The 21,262-nt window shown below is 31.0% G+C and overlaps 1 protein-coding gene across 5 annotated transcripts in view; it reads left to right on the forward strand.

The window, feature by feature from the left end:
• The window catches only part of LOC134687001 (brefeldin A-inhibited guanine nucleotide-exchange protein 3-like), a 69,589-nt gene that overhangs the window by 18,038 nt on the left and 30,289 nt on the right, over positions 1–21,262 (forward strand). For 2 of the 5 annotated variants that reach the window (XM_063546908.1, XM_063546910.1), the window contains 11 exons: positions 8–121; positions 5,599–5,760; positions 8,401–8,533; positions 10,854–10,960; positions 11,406–11,578; positions 12,542–12,868; positions 13,723–13,889; positions 17,115–17,271; positions 18,456–18,566; positions 19,538–19,756; positions 20,309–20,537. In XM_063546908.1, the coding sequence (XP_063402978.1) occupies positions 8–121; positions 5,599–5,760; positions 8,401–8,533; positions 10,854–10,960; positions 11,406–11,578; positions 12,542–12,868; positions 13,723–13,889; positions 17,115–17,271; positions 18,456–18,566; positions 19,538–19,756; positions 20,309–20,537 (1,899 nt within the window). Of the gene's footprint in view, positions 1–7; positions 122–5,598; positions 5,761–7,998; positions 8,031–8,082; positions 8,101–8,400; positions 8,534–10,853; positions 10,961–11,405; positions 11,579–12,541; positions 12,869–13,722; positions 13,890–17,114; positions 17,272–18,455; positions 18,567–19,537; positions 19,757–20,308; positions 20,538–21,262 lie in introns of those variants that run through there. The other 3 variants (XM_063546909.1, XM_063546912.1, XM_063546911.1) reach the window with 3 other exon arrangements.

Consider the following 21,262-nt stretch of genomic DNA (forward strand, 5'->3'; position numbering starts at 1 on the left):
TTGTCAGTACAACAACACAGATCAGAAACTCCGCTCCATTGTTACTGGAGGGAATATATACCATACTAACAAAGATACCACATGATATCAGATGTTACCAACCTTTCCAGGAAATATTATGGTAAGTAACAAATTTATATCTTTAAGAGTATAAATGACCTTATAATATTTCTTCAAAATAGAAACTAGTAGACCAACCTTTAGTACCATAAACAGGGGAAAAGAGGGAGATGGATTTAACATTAGATTTAACCAAAAATAATTTAATTCATGATTTGTATTTATTAGTGACAATAGACAACTTTTGAGTTTGCTGTATTTCCGTCAAAAACTCTGGTTTTAGTGAACATCATTTGTGCGTTTAGGGGCATTGTCACTTCTGTTCCAATGTTGAGCAAGTGTTTGAGAAACTATAATATTATATTGCTCGAATTATTCAGGAAATTTAATTCTCATAATTGACAATCAGCACTGGTGTCATTTGGGAGTTGTAATTAAGTACTTACAAAACAAATATTATTTCTAGTTTATTCTACACAAGGACGATCACTAAGACGCTTGGTAAACGTTAATAGTGCAGGGATACAGGCGAACCCCTCTATCTGGTAAATGACGTCATAAATGGGTGCATAATTGAGGATTTTTTTCCAGTAATGGATGAACTGGAAAGTGGTCTATTGAGTATGTTTTCACTAAAAAAATAAAAATCATGAATTAAATTTATTTTTTGAATACCCAAATTCTTAACCACTTTTTTTCTCACGTCAGTAGTGATGGAGACATTGTAACTTTAGGGTCCATACAGATCTCCTAGTTTATTGACACAAGTACACTGAGGTCTTTATTCATACACATAGCATGATCATAGCATCATACAATTTCAACAGTTTTTGCATGAGGTAAGGTTCATTTAGGCTAACTAAAATCAATTAGTAGATTTTTATCCAGATTTTTGAAAAAAATTGTGCGGGTAGGAGTATTTTATTATATTTTAATATTTTAAATTTTATTTTATGTGGAACCCTCTTGTGACGTGTTCTTCATATATGCAAGTGTAATAATAAGCTTATATCATGTAAATATCCAATTTAGAAACCTATTTTATAGTGAACAGCAAAAACATGGAGGAATGCTCTCTTCACTTATTGGACTACCTACACTAAATTTATTTTGCTTTTTAAGCAATGGTTTGTAGTCCTAATGAAATGAAGCAAATGTAATGGTATACAACACAAGTGTTATGAGTACAGAATAAAATGAAAACTCAAACAGTGTTGAAATGATAGGGTTAGATGCAAATATAATTACAATGTAAAACATGTAATTAACAAAAAATGACTCTATTGAGGGTATTGGGACAGAAAATGTTTGCTGTTTGTCATAAAAAAATTACAGCCATGGGTAAATCTAAATTTAAGGGCTTGCTATAAATGAATAAAATGCGTGTTTGTTGACTTTTGGAACCTAATATACTGGGGAATTTTTATTTGGTCCTGTCATTATCAGCGTTGGTCAGGTCATGTTTTCTAAAGCTTTGTTTCTTTAATCTATATATTAAATGATGAAATCTTATTTTATTTCAAATTTGAGATTAATCCTTTGAGAAATGAAAAGTTATTAGCATTTTACATTTGGTCCTGTCATTCGGTTCAGTCATTAGTGTGACCCAATATATGGTCATAAATCTAACAAGTTCATTCTTGTGTCAATTTCTTTATTCCAGGTATGATTTTGTAGCAAAGTGTTCCACCATTCTTACGCTTTGTTTATCATTAACAGTCCAAATTTCCTGACACAAAGTCATTTATAAATAAAAAAAATCCAAGGTGTTCTAATCCCAAACATCTGTGACATACTGCAGTTTGCTTTCTTGGACACAGCCAATTACTCGTAACCCAAATATTTAATTCCCTTCTCGTTGTTCATCTCTACTCTCTGTAGATGATGTTGTCATCATAGAGCAGCAGAATATATCAAGTTTTTTTAATTATGCTAAACCTAAGAAATACACAAAACCGAAATTTGAAACAGGAAGTTTTGAAATTATCGACTGTTACCGGTAACAGAAATAAATAAAATCCCGAATCGTAATTTTTTATGCCCCACCCCACCTACGATAGTAGAGGGGCATTATATTTTCTGGTCTATGCCCCTCTTCGTCTGTCTGTCTGTGGTACCGTCTGTACCGTCCATTCGCTTCAGGTTAAAGTTTTTGGTCAAGGTAGTTTTTGAAGAAGTTGAAGTCTAATCAACTTGAAACTTAGTACACATGTTCCCAATGATATGATCTTTCTAATTTTAATGCCAAATTATAGTTTTGACCTCAATTTCATGGTCCACTGAACATAGAAAATGATAGTGCAAAGTTCAGGTTAAAGTTTTTGGTCAAGGTAGTTTTTTGTCGAGCCTGCAACTTTTGTTGCAGAAAGCTCGACATAGGGATAGTGATCCGGCGGCGGCGGGGGTGTTATCTCACTTCCTAAAAGCTTTATATTTTAGAAGGTAGAAGACCTGGATGCTTCATACTTTGGATATAGATGCCTCATGTTACGAACTTTCCGTCAGTCACATGTCCAGTGTCCTTGACCTCATTTTCATGGTTCAGTGACTACTTAAGTTTTCGTGGTCAAATCCATATCTCAGATACTATAAGCAATAGGTCTAGTATATTTGGTGTATGGAAGGACTGTAAGGTGTACATGTCCAACTGGCAGGTGTCATCTGACCTTGACCTCATTTTCAGGGTTCAGTGGTTATAGTTAAGTTTTTGTGTTTTGGTCTGTTTTTCTTATACTATATGCAATAGGTCTACCATAATTGGTGTATGGAATGATTGTAAGGTGTACATGTCTAGCTGACAGGTGTCATCTGACCTTGACCTTATTTTTATGGTTCAGTGGTCATAGTTAAGTTTTTATACGACCGCAAAATTTGAAAAAAATTTCGTCGTATATTGCTATCACGTTGGCTTCGTCGTCGTCCGAATACTTTTAGTTTTCGCACTCTTACTTTAATAAAAATGAATAGAAATCTATGAAATTTTAACACAAGGTTTATGACGACAAAAGAAAGGTTGGGATTGATTTTGGGAGTTTTGGTTTCAACATTTTAGGAATAAGGGGCCAAAAAAGGGCCCAAATAAGCATTATTCTTGGTTTTCGCTCAATAACTTTAGTTTAAGTAAATAGAAATCAATGAAATTTAAACACAATGTTTATGACCACAATAGGAAAGTTGGTATTGATTTTGGGAGTTAAGGTCTCAACAGTTTAGGAATAAGGGGCCAAAAAGGGACCCAAAAAAGCATTTTGCTTGGTTTTCGCACCATAACGTTAGTATAAGTAAATAGAAATCTGTCAAATTTAAACACAAGGTTTATGACCATAAAAGGAAGGTTGGTATTGATTTTCGGAATTTTGGTCCCAACAGTTTAGGAACAAGGGGCCCAAAGGGTCCAAAATTAAACTTTGTTTGATTTCATCAAAATTGAATAATTGGGGTTCTTTGATATGCCGAATCTAACTGTGTATGTAGATTCTTAACTTTTGGTCCCGTTTTCAAATTGGTCTACATTAAGGTCCAAAGGGTCCAAAATTAAACTTAGTTTGATTTTGACAAAAAATGAATCGGTTGGGTTCTTTGATATGCTGAATCTAAAAATGTACTTAGATTCTTGATTATTGGCCCAGTTTTCAAGTTGGTCCAAATCAGGGTCCAAAATTAAACTTTGTTTGATTTCATCAAAAATGGAATAAATAGGGTTCTTTGATATGCCAAATCTAACTGTGTATGTAGATTCTTCATTTTGGTCTTGTTTTCAAATTGGTCTACATTAAAGTCCAAAGGGTCCAAAATTAAACTTAGTTTGATTTTAACAAAAATTGAAATCTTGGGGTTCTTTGATATGTTGAATCCAAACATGTACTTAGAGTTTTGATTATGGGCCCAGTTTTCAAGTTGGTCCAAATCAGGATCTGAAATTATTATATAAAGTATTGTGCAATAGCAAGTCTTTTTAATTACACAGTATTGCGCAATGGCAAGAAATATCTAATTACACAATATTTTTTTTTTAATTAGAGTTATCTTTCTTTGTCCAGAATAGTAAGCAAGAAATATCTAATTGCACAATATTGTGCAATTGCAAGAATTTTTTTTAATTGGAGTTATCTTTCTTTGTTCAGAATCAACTTAAATCTTTGTTATATACAATATACAATGTATATTCACTTTTTACTACCAACTGATAAATTAAAATAATCTTTACCATTCAGTGATAACAAGCAGTTTTTTTTACATCTGAATATTTTATGATGTATTTAAATGAGTAGTTATTGTTGCAAACTCCATTAGAAATTTTAATTGAGATTAGTTTTGGAATAAGGGAAAGGGGGATGAGATTAAAAATAATTGGGTTCAATTTTCTCATTCGAAATTTCATAAATAAAAAGAAAATTTGTTCAAACATTTTTTGAGAGGATTAATATTCAACAGCATAGTGAATTGCTGTAAGAGAAAAAAAAAATTTAAGTTCATTAGAACACATTCATTCTGTGTCAGAAACCTATGCTGTGTCAACTATTTAATCACAATCCAAATGTAGAGCTGAATCCAGCTTGAATGTTGTGTCCATACTTGCCCCAACCGTTCAGGGTTCAACCTCTGTGGTCGTATAAAGCTACGCCCTGCGGAGCATCTGGTTGTGTTTTGATCTGTTTTTCTTATACTATATGCAATAGGTTTACTATAATTGGTGTATGGAATGATTGTAAGGTGTACATGTCTAGCTGACAGGTGTCATCTGACCTTGACCTCATTTTTTATGGTTCAGTGGTCAAAGTTAAGTTTTTTAGTTTTGGTCTATTTTTCTAATACTTTATGCATTAGGTCAACTATATTTGGTGTATGGACATATTTTATGATCTTTATGTCGCTTACACTGGTTTTATTTGACTTTGACCTCATTTTCACGGTCCATTGCTAAGTTTTAAGTGTTTGTGTGTTTTGGTCTGTTTTTCTTTATTTATAAGCAATAAGTCAACTATATTTGTTGTATTGAAGAATTGTTAGCTGTACATGTTTGCCTGGCATGGTTCATCTGACCTTGACCTCATTTTCATGGTTGATTGATCAATGTTTCCTTTTCTTGGTTAATGTTGAGTTTATGTGACAGTTGTAATAAAGCTTTATATTTAGGTCTATCAAGATAGTATCAAGGATTAGTAAAGAAGGCGAGACATTTCAGTGTGTGCCCTCTTGTGATGAAGTTAAAGTTACATCAACTTGAAACTTAGTACAGATGTTCCCTATGATATGATCTTTCTAATTATAATTCCAAATTAAAGTTTTGACCCCAATTTCACGGTCCAATGAACATAGAAAATGATAGTGCGAATGGGGCATCCTTGTACTATGGACACATTCTTGTTCAAAATTTAAAAAAAGAGGCAGGCGGGGATGAAAATCTATCAATTAATTTTATTTGGCCTAGTGGCAAATATAATTTGCAATTGTTTTCATGGTAATATAATAGGTTCATAATTTGGAGACAATACGTTGAACTATTACTTAGTAGATGTAATTTTCATTTTATTGTAGGAAAAGTCTTTGTCCTTCCTTAATATGTTTACTTGGAAACCCTAAAATGGAAAAGAGTGCCCCATCTCCTAAAAGTACATCTGTTGAGGATATAGGAAGAGGATCAGGCTGTTCATCATCAGCTCCTAGCCTACAATTATCTACAGCTAAAACAATATACAGGTAATAACCTAACCTACAATTATCTACAGCTAAAACAATATACAGGTAATAACCTAACCTACAATTATCTACAGCTAAAACAATATACAGGTAATAACCTAATCTACAATTGTCTACAGCTAAAACAATATACAGGTAATAACATAATCTAGAGCTAAAACAATATACAGGTAATAACATTATCTACAGCTAAAACAATATACAGGTAATAACCTAATCTACAATTATCTAAAACTAAAACAATATACAGGTAATAACCTAATCTACAATTATCTACAGCTAAAACAAAATACAGGTAATAACCTAACCTACAATTATCTACAGCTAAAACAAAATACAGGTAATAACCTTACCTACAATTATCTACAGCTAAAACAATATACAGGTAATAACCTAACCTACAATTATCTACAGCTAAAACAATATACAGGTAATAAACTTACCTACAGCTAAAACAATATACGGGTAATAACCTAACCTACAATTATCTACAGATAAAACCATATACAGGTAATAACCTTACCTACAGCTAAAACAATATACAGGTAATAACATGATCTACAGCTAAAACAATATACAGGTAATAACATAATCTACAATTATCTACAGCTAAAACAATATACAGGTAATAACCTTACCTACAATTATCTACAGCTAAAACAAGATACAGGTTATAACCTAACCTACAATTATCTACAGCTAAAACAATATACAGGTAATAACATAATCTACAATTATCTACAGCTAAAACAATATACAGGTAATAACCTAACCTACAATTATCTACAGCTAAAACAATATACAGGTAATAACATAATCTACAATTATCTACAGCTAAAACAATATACAGGTAATAACCTAACCTACAATTATCTACAGCTAAAACAATATACAGGTAATAACCTAATCTACAGCTAAAACAATATACAGGTAATAACCTAACCTACAATTATCTACAGCTAAAACAATATACAGGTAATAACATAATCTACAATTATCTACAGCTAAAACAACATACAGGTAATAACCTAACCTACAATTATCTACAGCTAAAACAACATACAGGTAATAACCTAACCTACAATTATCTACAGCTAAAACAATATACAGGTAAAAACCTAATCTACAGCTAAAACAATATACAGGTAATAACCTAACCTACAATTATCTACAGCTAAAACAATATACAGGTAATAACATAATCTACAATTATCTACAGCTAAAACAACATACAGGTAATAACCTAACCTACAATTATCTACAGCTAAAACAACATACAGGTAATAACCTAACCTACAATTATCTACAGCTAAAACAATATACAGGTAATAACCTAACCTACAATTATCTACAGCTAAAACAATATACAGGTAAAAACCTAATCTACAGCTAAAACAATATACAGGTAATAACCTAACCTACAATTATCTACAGCTAAAACAATATACAGGTAATAACATAATCTACAATTATCTACAGCTAAAACAATATACCGGTAATAACCTAACCTACAATTATCCACAGCTAAATCAATATACAGGTAATAACATAATTTACAATTATCTACAGCTAAAACAATATACAGGTAATTACCTAACCTACAATTTTCTACAGCTAAAACAATATACAGGTAATAACCTAACCTACAATTATCTACAGCTAAAACAATATACAGGTAATAACCTAACCGACAATTTTCTACAGCTAAAACAATATACAGGTAATAACCTTACCTACAATTATCTACAGCTCAAACAATATACAGGTAATAACCTAACCTACACTTATCTACAGCTAAAACAATATACAGGTAATAACCCTACCTACAATTATCTACAGCTAAAACAATATACAGGTAATAACATAATCTACAATTATCTACAGCTAAAACAATATACAGGTATAACCTAACCTACAATATACAGCTAAAACAATATACCGGTAATAACCTTACCTACAATTATCTACAGCTAAAACAATATACAGGTAATAACCTAATCTACAGTTAAAACAATATACAGGTATAACCTAACCTACAATTATCTACAGCTAAAACAATATACAGGTAATAACCTAATCTACAGCTAAAACAATATACAGGTAATAACCTAACCTACAATTATCTACAGCTAAAACAATATACAGGTAATAACCTAACCTACAATTATCTACAGCTAAAACAATATACAGGTAATAACCTAATCTACAGCTAAAACAATATACAGGTAATAACCTAACCTACAATTATCTACAGCTAAAACAATATACAGGTAATAACCTAATCTACAGCTAAAACAATATACAGGTAATAACCTAATCTACAGCTAAAACAATATACAGGTAATAACCTAACCTACAGCTAAAACAAGATACAGGTACAAATGTAATAACCTAATCTACAATTATCTACAGCTAAAACAATATATATACAGGTAATCTTCAAATAATCATCAGCTGAAACAATTTACAGGTTATCTTCCATATATTTATGATTTGTTATTAAAATTCTTTAAAAAACATGAGCTTATAATATCTTGAACCATTTCATATTTTATTTATGAAAATTCTGAAAATACATCTTCTGAAAGTTTGGCTGTCATTTTTTTAATTAATTACAAATAAATGATTGTTTTTTTTAAGCATTGCTTTATCATTGGTGGATTTAATGGGAAGAACTGAGTCTATGAGACCAGTTTTAGAGTCTGTGTTCCATAGGATGATGTTGTACCCACCACCACAACATCGGCTGGATGCCCTAAAAGCTGTTAGAGAAGTAAGAAAGATAAACATATACAGTATATGTGAGCCAAAATTTGTTCCTGTGAAAAAAGTTCCAGTGGAACTAATGTCACAGGAAATATGTTCTGGGAGAACTTTTTTCACAGACAATTTCTATATAATTTGTTCCATCTATATGAAATAAGTTCCACACTTTACCTGGTGAAATAAGTTCTGGGTTGGTGAAATTTGTTCCTTACCTAGTGAAATAAGTTCCATGTTTGTGAGATTTGTTCCTTACCTGGTGAAATAAGTTCTGGATTTGTGAGATTTGTTCCTCACCTGGTGAAATAAGTACCTTGTCTATGAAATTTGTTCCGCTGGTTAAACAAGTTATGTTACATACTGAGCACTTGTCATCAGTGAGTTTAAAGTCATTATATAAAACATGTTTTATAATTGATAAGGTAATAAATAAAAAGTGTAAACATCAAATTTGGATCATGTGAAGTAAAGCAAAAGTTAATAACATTATTCTCAATAAATAATACTAAAAAATACACTTATGAACCAGGAAAGAGTAGAATAAGAAATAATAATAAAAGTCATTCCGAAAAAAAGAATTATAATAGTTAAAGATGAATATTTGTACTTTTTCAAAATGGACAAAGTGACTGATCAATTATATTTCAAGACATAGAGAAACAAAAGACACTCTCTTTGAAAACTGTGAAATGACAATAGCTAAGTACATGTATGATTAGAACACCCATAAAAAGTAAAAACACAAAAATACCGAACTCCGAGGAAAATTCAAAAGGAAAATCCAAAATAATTTTGGATTTTCATAACAGATCAACAGGAAATAAGGAGTTGGAATACCACTTAAAAGATAAAATAGATAAAAATTATGAAACATTATGATTCTCATCGCTTTTATTTCTTATCTTTATCCTAAAGTCATGCCTTCAATTGAAAATGTACCCCATGCAAGCACAGTACTTATTTCCTGTGAAATAGGTTCCAGCAGAACATTTTCATTGATTTCTTTAAAATACCTTCTTTCAAAACTCGTATCACACAAACTTAATTCACTTTTTTTTAAATTTTAATATTGGAACAAAACTCATTTATGTCATAGTGCTGTGATTTTTGTTCCGGTACTTATTTTACACTTGGTTAGAAAATTAGTTCTGGAACAAATTTTATAGTGCTGGAACATATTTTCTGTGACATAAGTTCCGCTGGAACATATTTCCTATGATATTTGTTCCGGAGGAACAAATGTCACGCCGGAACAAATTTTTTGTTACATATACAGTTAGTGGCCTACAAATAAAATTGAAACAAGGGTTATGGCCCTTAGCCTAGACATTTTATGAAGATATTATATAGCAAATAAAAGTCATCAACAACAACTTTTATCTTTAACAACAAAAATGAATCATTAGAAATTCTAAAAACATTAGTCAAGTATGAATTGGCCTTCACTCATATGAATTGGTTTAAACACCCTAAACTGGATTAAAGTAGTTTACTGTGACTCACAATTTGTTGTACACATATATATGATGTTTTTCAAATAAGTTTGACTTCAACTCTAGAACATTAATTGACCTATAGTCAAGTATCTAAATGTTTTATTACATCTAAGTGAGGTTAATGGCTTCCAATAGATGTTCCAATAACTTCCGTTAAAGTTAACATTTAAATTTCTGTTGCATTTACCCTGCAATCAAATAACAAGTTGTAGGTATTTGTAAGAACAAATTGTTTAGATTTATAGATTTCATCATTGCACCAATCAAATGCCATTTCAAAAACATTTATTCTTTTCCATATTGACTATATAGATAGAGGAAGATGTGGTATGAGTGCCAATGAGACAACTCTCCATCCAAATAACAATTTAAAAAGGTTAACCATTATAGGTCAATGTACAGCCTTCAACACGGAGCCTTGGCTCACACCGAACAACAAGCTATAAAGGGCCCCAAAAGTACTAATGTAAAACCATTCAAATGTGAAAACTAATGGTCTAATCTATATAAATACCTGAGAAACACATATAAATTACATCAATTTGTGAATATATGTCTGTAACATTTTAAAAGGTCTATTGTGAAATTAAAATAGAAATGTGAAAAATGTGAAGAAATAAAAAGAAATGTGAAAAATGTGAAGAAATAAAAACAAATGTGAAAAATGTGAAGAAATTTAGAAAATGTGAAATAGTCCATTTTGAAAACTCTTATCTAAGATAAAAGATATGCTATACAAGAAGAAATTATAAGCTTTATGTTGTTAGGAATCAAACTTTATTACAAATAAAAAGTTGTCATATATTGATATAATAATCCTATTTCTGTTTTCAGACACTGAAAAGTCCCGGAGGTATTTTTGGTCTTGCATTACCTACAGAGGATGTAAATAAGAAATCTATCACCAAAAACCCATTTACAGATGTATCTTTGATTAAATTGTAAGTTAATCAATAAGAGAATAATAATGATTGTGCAATTGAGCTGTTTGAGTTGTCAAAATTTATTAACCATATAAACTGTCCCAGACTGTATAAAGCCTTATTTGTGATCTTGAAATGTGTTTCCATAGAGTTTTACTTATGACAACTTATAAAAGAATGCAAGTTCACAGAATATTCCCGATGTCTGTTTAAAGTTCAAAGTTTTGGGTTTCTTTCAAAACTATTTTTTTTGCCACAGTTCTAAAAGCTGAAGTCTAAAGATAATAACCAAACATTGTCTCTAAACATAAGTTGTATTTGTACTTGACTAGTACACAGGATCAAAATACATTCTGCCTGTTCCTAAGCCTTGTACAAATGAATTTTATATGTAGAGACAATGAATAGTTAGTCTGTATGTATGAAGTGAATAATGAAATTTGTATATACTTATATTTTCCAGAATTGTAGACTCTATACAGGAAAGTTGCCATTGTAATGATACACAGGTGTGTATTACAAGTGTAGCCTGTATCAATGATATGTTGGGATCTCTAGAACAGATCAGCCGTGGTGTTGGTGTCACAGACTCAATAAGCCAGTGTATTAACCAGCTAAAAGTCCTATTAGGTACAGGTAATGACCATTTTAATTTTTACTCATCCTTACACCCAGTCTTTTTTTAAACTATCTGACCCTTTCTCAATATTCCAATTCTACAAACTGATATATTGTTAACATGTTCACAGTCTGGCTTTAGTTTAAACATATTTATTTACAGTCTGGCTTTGCATGCAGTATTTGCTGCTTGACTTTAAGCCCCAAAAAGATAATAATCAGAGTGCATCATATTCTTTCTTAAAAAAATATGATGACATTTGATAAGGAAGCAGGAGTAGATCTGCACATGGTGTGCTCAATAAAATTACCTATAAATGATATGCAATAACTTAGATAACTAAATTTGATTGTTTTTTAAAAGACTGAACAAGATTACGTATGCACAAGATAGGTATAACAAATAAATAAGTAGATAGTATTTTATTGCTTGTGTCAAATAGAAGAAATTTGCTTTCTGTTTTGATATACTGTAAATTTTTGTGATTTTTTATTGTTGTGTAAAATGAGACAGGGTTATAATCGCAATAATTTGAAATCACATTTTCAAACTTTTTATATGAATTAAACAGGGTTTTTCTCAATATCGCAAATATTAAAATCTTATTTGAAATTAAAATGACAAAATCAAAACTATTAATGCACGCAATAATTTCTGAATTTTCAGAAGTAATACAAAAATTTAGCTGAGGGGGGAAATAAGAACATTGTAGAACTAGACTGAAGTGATCTGTACACTGCAGGTAAATGTTGCATGGTAAACTAAGATTACTCTGCCACCAAGGTTTCTGTTCATCATTATGTATTGTATTAGATAACATAAAACATCATGTCTTTGTTCAGTGTAATCTTGTTTATGTCAAACTGTAGACAAAGTAATAGGAATGAATTAAATTGCTGTCACTTAATATTTGATTTGATCCCAACACTTAATATTTGATTCAAAACAGTATGGTTAATAATTATAATCTATATTTATAGAAAGTAATGGAACTACAATGCACAGAGGTTCAGTGTCAGAGGAAAATATAGAGAGTCAAGACATGTCAATCGCTATTGATCCAGGGGAGTATAGGAGAAATTCACACAGCCCTCAACGTAGACAGACAGTTGAACAACAGATTATCCTACAGGAGGAGGTAGAGAGGAGATACACTAAGTTTGGTAACCAGTATGAAGTAACAGAACGACAGAATGCTGGCGTTTACATTGATGCATTATGTAAATTGTTACCAGAATTGATGGAGATGTACTCAGAACAAGATGTAGACGAAGCTTTACAGAAATTCTCATCCAAATTTTGTTCTGGTAAGTATTAGGTATAGTTGTTAGATGATTATGAATACTAATGACAAAAAGAACCAAAATACAACACACATTCTTCCACAATATACAGACAACAGGTGTCTACACAAAACATAAATCTCTTCATCCTCCAAACTATAAAAGTTAAGAAGGAATATTCAACAGAAACAATCAACTTCTACAAATAACAAATAAACAGATTTTCTAACCTCTGATGAGGATACCGTCATGGGAGAGGCACATGATAATGTCCGGTTGATATAACAGATTTTCTAAGCTCTGATGAGGATACCATCATGGGAGAGGCACATGATAATATCAGGTTGATATAACTGAGGTTTTCTTCAAGTTCACTTTTAATCATGACCAGTGAACTATCAAAACATAAAAGAAAAATCAGATAAATCAGTACAAGAAAAGCACTGAGGCTAAATAATAGCACTAGAGTAGATTTAATACAAAAAAAATGCAGTAAAATTTCTGTAAAACGTTGAGAGTAAAATTTTAAGAGTAGAGTTTATTTGGTTTTCAATTTTTCAAATTTTCAAATTGTCATTACCGGTATTATCTTGTTGTTGAATTGGTAAATGTATGGATGTAAGAATACTCTTGTTGTTGAATTGGTAAATGTATGAATGTAAGATTACTCTTGTTGTTGAATTGGTAAATGTATGAATGTAAGATTACTCTTGTTGAATTGGTAAATGTATGAATGTAAGAATACTCTTGTTGTTGAATTGGTAAATGTATGAATGTAAGATAACTCTTGTTGTTGAATTGGTAAAAGTATGAATGTAAGATTACTCTTGTTGTTGAATTGGTAAATGTATGAATGTAAGAATACTCTATTTTTCTAGAAATATTGAAAAACCAAACAGAATTTGATAGCGAAATAGGTCACATGACAGTATTGAATGCAGATAGTGTTTATGTAATCACCATGACAACATTATTGCTGAACATGAAGTTATCAACAGAGGGATACTATGATAGTGAAAACAAAGATAAAATTAGCATAACAGAGGTATGCTGATCCAACCAGTATCTGGTGTGGTTTATTTTGCTCAGTCTAAGTTTTCTATGTAGTGTATGTATAGTACAGTCGATTCCACTTAATTGCATACCGCTTAATAGCATAATTCGGTTAATTGCATACGTTTCTCCTGCACAAAACCATTTCCCATTCACCTAATGTTAAATTGTCCGGTTATATGCATAGCCTTACAAGTGGCATTTCGGTTTAATGCATAGAAAATAATCGCCAGCTAGATATGCTCAGTTAAAACTGACAAGATTTTTGACCGGAAACGGCAATTTGGTAAGTATATTTTTCTTGAATGCATCATAATTTTCATTATTATTTCACATTTACTTGTGTGTTATTCAAATAAAGTTTTAAAACAGTATCTTTCGTGTTTATATGATTATAGAAAAGGCCTCGATGTGTACACAGGTAAAGTTTCCCATATTCTATTTTAAGCCTCGAGGTCATAAAAATGTCAATCAGCTGATTGTTGTAAAAACAAAACCATTCTATGATTTTCTATCTCAAAAGGTGTTAATTATTGATTGGATTTCAAACATTGTTCATAGATTATATTTTGGGTGAATTTTTAAAACATTAACACCTGCTAATTATCGATCATTATCCAATGTGTAATTTCGTAATTCAGCTTGGGTGATCTACATTTATGTTAAATATTACAGGGCAATTATATATGGTTGAATAATTTTATACATCAATCTTTCCTTTTTAATATTTTTTTAAAAGAAAATTAGTTTCTGATTATTATATTTTCTCACTTCAACACTCGTGTCCAGCAAATAACCCGTGCAGGGCCCCATTACCTTTTCATATACGAAACTAACGATGTTAAAGTAACAGCGTTTCATCACTGTGAAATCGGTAAATACTGAATATCAAAGGCAGTTCATTGCACAATTATTGTTTACAATGATTATAAACTGTGTAGTAGTGTTAAACAGTTTATTTTAAACAAAGCGTAAGAATGTAATTTGTACATCCGGGTCATAGAAACAAATCTGTTTTTAGAACAATTTTATTTTCGTATCTCGGGTAAAGGAAAAGAGTCGGTACATAAATAAACTAAAACAAAATGTGTTTATAAACTTTATTGAAAGAATACACAATGAAATAAAATGTATGACAGTAGACAAATAACTTTTATTAGAATAAATAAGCATTCAATATGTTGTAAGTGGACTATGGACGTTCATCTTTCTTCTTTGCTGATCTGCACTATCCATGTTATTTGACTCCGTAATTTGGCATTTCGGATATAAGCATACTCCGCTTTATTGCATAATTTCGTCTGACAAATAGGCTATGCAAATAACCGGAATGTACTGTACCATTGTTTGTCATTTCATTATATAATTGTTTAAATAAACCAATTTTTCAAGACGTTTCGGCCAATGGCCTTCTTCAGTTCTTTATTTTTCCTCTCAACTACATGGCTGACATTACATTCAATCATTGATAAGATGTTATAGCTAAATGTCCTTGGAAACGTCATGACGTCATAATACTTTAACGTCACAATAACATGACGTCACAATACTTTTGCATGAATTAAAGTTAAATTTTATATGTTTTGATCAATTAAAGTCATTCCTTTTTAACGTTAACTCCAAACGGTTTAATTGTATTAAGTTTTTGCATCCATTGTGCCTCAATATATCTCCTGTAATTTGCGGATTTATCATAAATCTGTTGCAGAACCTGAACTGTGATGTCCTCTTTGCAATGATCCTCTTGGTTAAAATGTTCTGCCACAGCTGTATCTCTATCATGTCTGATATCTGCAAGATGCTCTTTTATTCTTTCCTTTAGTGATCTTTCTGTTTCTCCAACATAGACATAGTGGTTACATTTTTCACAGTGAAGTCCATAAATAAGATTTACTAGTTGACATCCATGAATGTTCTTTTTGAGGTTGAATGTTTTATCTCCGAGTATAATTTTTTCTTCATTTCTTTCAATATTGCAAACTTCACATTCTTCTTTACATGTTTTGTTGTTGCTGTAGTTGGTACTTTTTTTGGTGATCTTATTTAGTTTTCCATGTACAATTATGTCTGCTAAGTTTCTATCTCTCCGATAAGCTACTAGTGGTGGTTCTGGAAATATTTCTTTCATCAAGTTACAGTTATGTAAAATATTAATTCTTTTTTTCCCAATGTTATGAATATGAGGTAATAAATCCGTAAAGGTTACAACAAGAGGTATGCATTCTGATGGTTTTTTTAATTTTATTTTTTCTCTGTAATAGCTCTTTTCTATTTAAGTTGTCTGCTCTTTTTAGTTGGTTTTCAATAAATTTTCCGTTGTAGCCTCTTTTTCGAAGTTGTAATTTTAGTTCTCGTCTATGTTTTTGATAGTCATCTTCATTTTCACAAATTCTTCTTAATGGTAATGCTAAACCATATGGAATTGCCCTTTTTACATTTTTTGGATGGCATGATTTGCTGTGAACATATATATGTTTATCAGTTGGCTTTGTATAAAGGTCTGTCGTTAATTTGCCATTTTTTATTTTCACAAGTGTATCTAAGAATTCAATTTGATTGCTGTTGTTCCTAAGTTCAACCTTTATTTTGTCATTTATTGAGTTCATTGTCATTCTTTTTTTGCCAGGGTTTTGTTTCTTTCTTTTCTACTTCTAAATTTTGATCTCACCTCCTTGTATCTTCCACCTTTTCCCGCTATGTTATTAGGTTATGTAGATAGTATTGTTTTTTTATCTTTAATGTAGGGATAGTGTAAACATTTGGCAGATTGTTTGTGTAATACATTATAACAGTGACTTCCTTACTCGTATAATAGATGTTTATTGAGGATATTTTGTATAAATCAGTCAACTCAACCCAAATTGTGTTGATTGTACAAATATTTAGAGAATCTTACAAATGCAATCATATGTTTTTTTACCCTGCACCTTAAAGATGACTGTGGTATAGAAATATTGTTTAATACCTGGACTTATCACATATGGCAGTAGTATATGCCAAAGGTGTGTCTTTTAGTCAGTGTGAGATGTAATGATATGTATATACAGCCACCAGCAGGCTAAAGAACAAACAATTAGACATTTTACAAAGAATCACTGTCTTTTTACTTTTGTATTTTAATGTCTCTGCCATAATACCAGTGTGATATACTTGTTGATAATATTGGGTTCATCTGAGCAAAATGTAATAGTAATTGATAAATATCTTATCTTTTCAGAAAGACTATTTAGATGACATTTTTGGTTGTGGTTTGATGCTGTTTGTTTCTCCAGCTTGGCTGAGTGAGGTTTATAGCCAAACAATATCAAATGATTTTCTGAAGCAGTGTGGATGTTTCAGCAAACTAGAATCTCCTTTACTATCTATTATAAAAGGTAATGTCTATGAAGGATAATATATAACCAATTTTCTTGCTAAGAAGCCTTTTACTAAATAGCAAAGCTGTTTAAAAAATACTTTTGTCACTGATGACATGGATAAATTGAAGCTATATTTGCATAAGTGTCATCACATGATAGTGCATGCTATCTTTACAAGTTCTATGGGTAAAATTAATTTGCTATACAATGATAATGAGTATTTTATGAATGGAATATTAAACTGCATAAGCTTGTGAGTGCAATTGATAATCATTGAGAGGCATATTTTTATACAAAATATACGTCGTATAATGTTATCATGTCGTCTGCGTTGTCGTCTGTGTCGTCGTCGTTCGAAGACACATTTAGTTTCTGGACAATAACTTTAGTTTGAGCAAATGGATCTTTATAAATTTTTACCAGAAGGTTCAATACTACTAAAGAAAGGATGGGATTGATTTTGGGGGTTATGGTCCCAATTGTTTTGGAATTAAGGGCCAAAAAAGGGGCCTGAAAGTAGCATTTTTGTAGTTTTTAACAATAACATTTGTTTAAGTGTATGAATCTCTCTGAAATTATACCAGGAGTTTCAATACCATAAAGGGATAGTTAGTATTGACATTGGGGAGTTGTGGCTCAAATGTTTTGAAATTAGGGGGAAAAAAAGGTGAAAAACTAGGTTTTTCTGGTCAATGGATATTGAATTAAGTCAAAGCAGTGTAATGGAGGTAATTCAAAAACAATTGATTTACCTCCCTTACACTACTTGTAAATTATGTATGAAAAAAATGTCAGGTTTTGGACTAATTGCATAAAAAGGGGTGTGGTAGTAGTTATTAATTTTTTTTCTCCAAATTTCTCAAATTTCAAATTTTTGAAAAGTTTGAATAAAAAATCTTTTTAAAATTGCACAATAATGTGCAATAGATTTGTAAGATCTTGACATTTGTTTTGTGTAAGAAACGCATATTATGTCAAAAATTTGATTACAATCCAAATTCAGAGCTGTATCTAGCTTGAATGTTGTGTCCATACTTGCCCCAACAGGTCAGGGTTTGACCTCTGTGGTCGTATAAAGCTGTGCCCTGCGGAGCACCTGGTTCAATATTGATGCAGTATTATGTTTCCATATCCAAATTTAAATGTAAGTTGTAATTATTCTTTATGTATATCTTAAATACAGTAAAATTTCATTACAGATATAGATGGCCTTGGGAATCATGACAAAGGAGGACAACTCTTGACAAAGGTGCAGAAATATGATATGACAACTGAACCCTCATCAGAAAATATAAAGCATGTGGAAATGGGTGAGTATATTTCTGAGAGACCTTATACATTTTAACACATGGCTTGTGAAGCAGTAGTATTAGACCAATTTTGGGTAGGTGAAGTGGCATGAATCAAGTTTTTGATTATAACTGAACTTTCTGTTTAAGTTTTGTAGCCAACATATTTCTGTTGATGAAGTGTCAATCTTCTGTGATATCAGGAACTGTTAAGAAAAATGCATTTATCAAACCTGAACATGAGATATTGTAGTGAAAATATCTTTTTTACTTTGTAATTCTTGTGACTTTAAATATTGTGTATGTATCTCAAACTTTCATTAACCATAAATATTGTTTATGTATCTCAAACTTTCATTAACCATAAATATTGTGTATGTATCTCAAACTTTCATTAACCATAAATATTGTTTATGTATCTCAAACTTTCATTAACCATAAATATTGTGTATGTATCTCAAACTTTCATTAACCATAAATATTGTTTATGTATCTCAAACTTTCATTAACCATAAATATTGTGTATGTATCTCAAACTTTCATTAACCATAAATATTGTTTATGTATCTCAAACTTTCATTAACCATAAATATTGTTTATGTATCTCAAACTTTCATTAACCATAAATATTGTTTATGTATCTCAAAATTTCATTAACCATAAATATTGTTTATGTATCTCAAACTTTCATTAACCATAAATATTGTTTATGTATCTCAAACTTTCATTAACCATAAATATTGTTTATGTATCTCAAACTTTCATTAACCATAAATATTGTTTATGTATCTCAAACTTTCATTAACCATAAATATTGTTTATGTATCTCAAAATTTCATTAACCATTCAGATTAGTGATAGATAAATAAAAAAGGGAATTGCCTCATGATTCTTCCATGTTGAAACAGAATTAATACTAATTAATTGCAACTACATATTTTGTTTTAAATTTTTTAGTTGTATATTATAGTTCATGATTTTCTCTTATCCAGGGAGAAGATTTTGTAGGCGAATTTTGTCCAGATGTTGGGATAGTATCTTGGATGTTTTGTCAGTTCTTTTGAATGGAAAGAATTCCTGTGGCATCACAAGCAGTATAGCATTAATGCTAGGTACTGAGGGAGCTAAGGAAGAGAGCATTAGAGCCAGAGAAGCTATTTGTATGAGTTTAGAAGGTTTACAGAAGGCAGCCAGGCTTTGTTGCCTATTAGGTAACTAAATAAAGGAAAAGTATTTTAAAAATCAAATAAAAAATCAAAAGTTTGACTAAGACATAACTTATATTTAACCTTATATCAAAATTTTGATAATTTTTTTTATGCTTTAAAGCGATCTCATTCTAACCTATTATTATGTATCCTGTAAGAAAATGATGCTTCAATTCCTGACCATTTCAAATTTGTGGCTTGAAACATTATACATGTACCTGTAGTTTTATTATATATACTGAAAGATCAAAACATTTTACATGGATTCATAATTGCAAATGTCAAACAACAGACACAAATCTAGCGTTATAATTGTCATGTCAGTAAATGTTGCATTATCATACCAATAATGCTATGAAAAGTTATATTTGAAATGCAAGCTTATATTTTTGTCAATTTTCCATTGCAGTTACAGTGTAACCTGTGTTATCTGACGACAACACACTAGAGGACCAGAATAAAATGTGAGATTAGGCAGGGTGTTGGATTAGGCAGGTTACACTGTATTTCTGAATTTACATTGTCATCTTTTGAATGAAATTATTTTTAATTTAGGAATGCCACAGAGATGTGGAAATGTGTTCTCCCACTTGGCCACAACATCTTGTGTGATGTTACATACTCCTAAGAGTCCAATCCTGGAGAGAAAACTACCAACATCAGTCAACAGTAAAGTAAAGCCAGTTAAACTTCATGCATCACATGTACTCAGTATGGATGTATTGATGACAACAGGACTAGAGATGGGAGGTCACTCCGCTGATTGTTGGAAACACTTATTTAGGTATTGTTTAACTTGTAACATGACCATAGTGTTAATGCACTCAGAAGGACATCAATAAGTTTTAATACTTTAATAATTATTAGCACATGTTACACAATTCACCATTAACAGGAAGAGGATAACTTCAACAGGAAACCAGTTAGTGTTCAAACATAATATTGAGTTATCTCTCTTTATATAGTCCAAATGACATTAGATTAACATTCCCTCTACTTTCTTTTGTTTTATACATTTACAAGATCTTCACAGGGTTTAGACTACCCTCAGATCTTAGGGGATTATTCTGCCCCGTTAGAAAACATAAAAGTTGCTAAATTAAAATTACAAGATCGTCACAGGGTTTAGACTACCCTCAGATCTAGGGGATTATTCTGCCCCATGTGACAAACATAAAATGATAAAATGTTATGAGTTATTTCACAATTTTAAACAAAGTCCTTCAACATTTTTCCTGTTTGAATAACTTGCAAAAGTTCATAAGATGAAGCTCCAAACTTTGTCATGCAGTTTGCTAATTGTTTGTCTCCTGGACACCATTTAATATTATCTACTTCTTTTGATGCCAATGATTCAGCTATTGCTGCAATGTAAATTCTTAAACGCTTGTCATCTACAAGTTTAGTCGAATAAACAGCTTCCACTACACTTTTATTGTCAATGTAAGCTTCAATTGGTATAGTCTTATGTTTTAATCCTAAAATGTCTTCAATTATTCGACGGTGATA

The sequence above is a fragment of the Mytilus trossulus genome, chromosome 10 (genome assembly GCF_036588685.1).
Source record: "Mytilus trossulus isolate FHL-02 chromosome 10, PNRI_Mtr1.1.1.hap1, whole genome shotgun sequence".
Lineage (NCBI taxonomy): Eukaryota > Metazoa > Mollusca > Bivalvia > Mytilida > Mytilidae > Mytilus > Mytilus trossulus.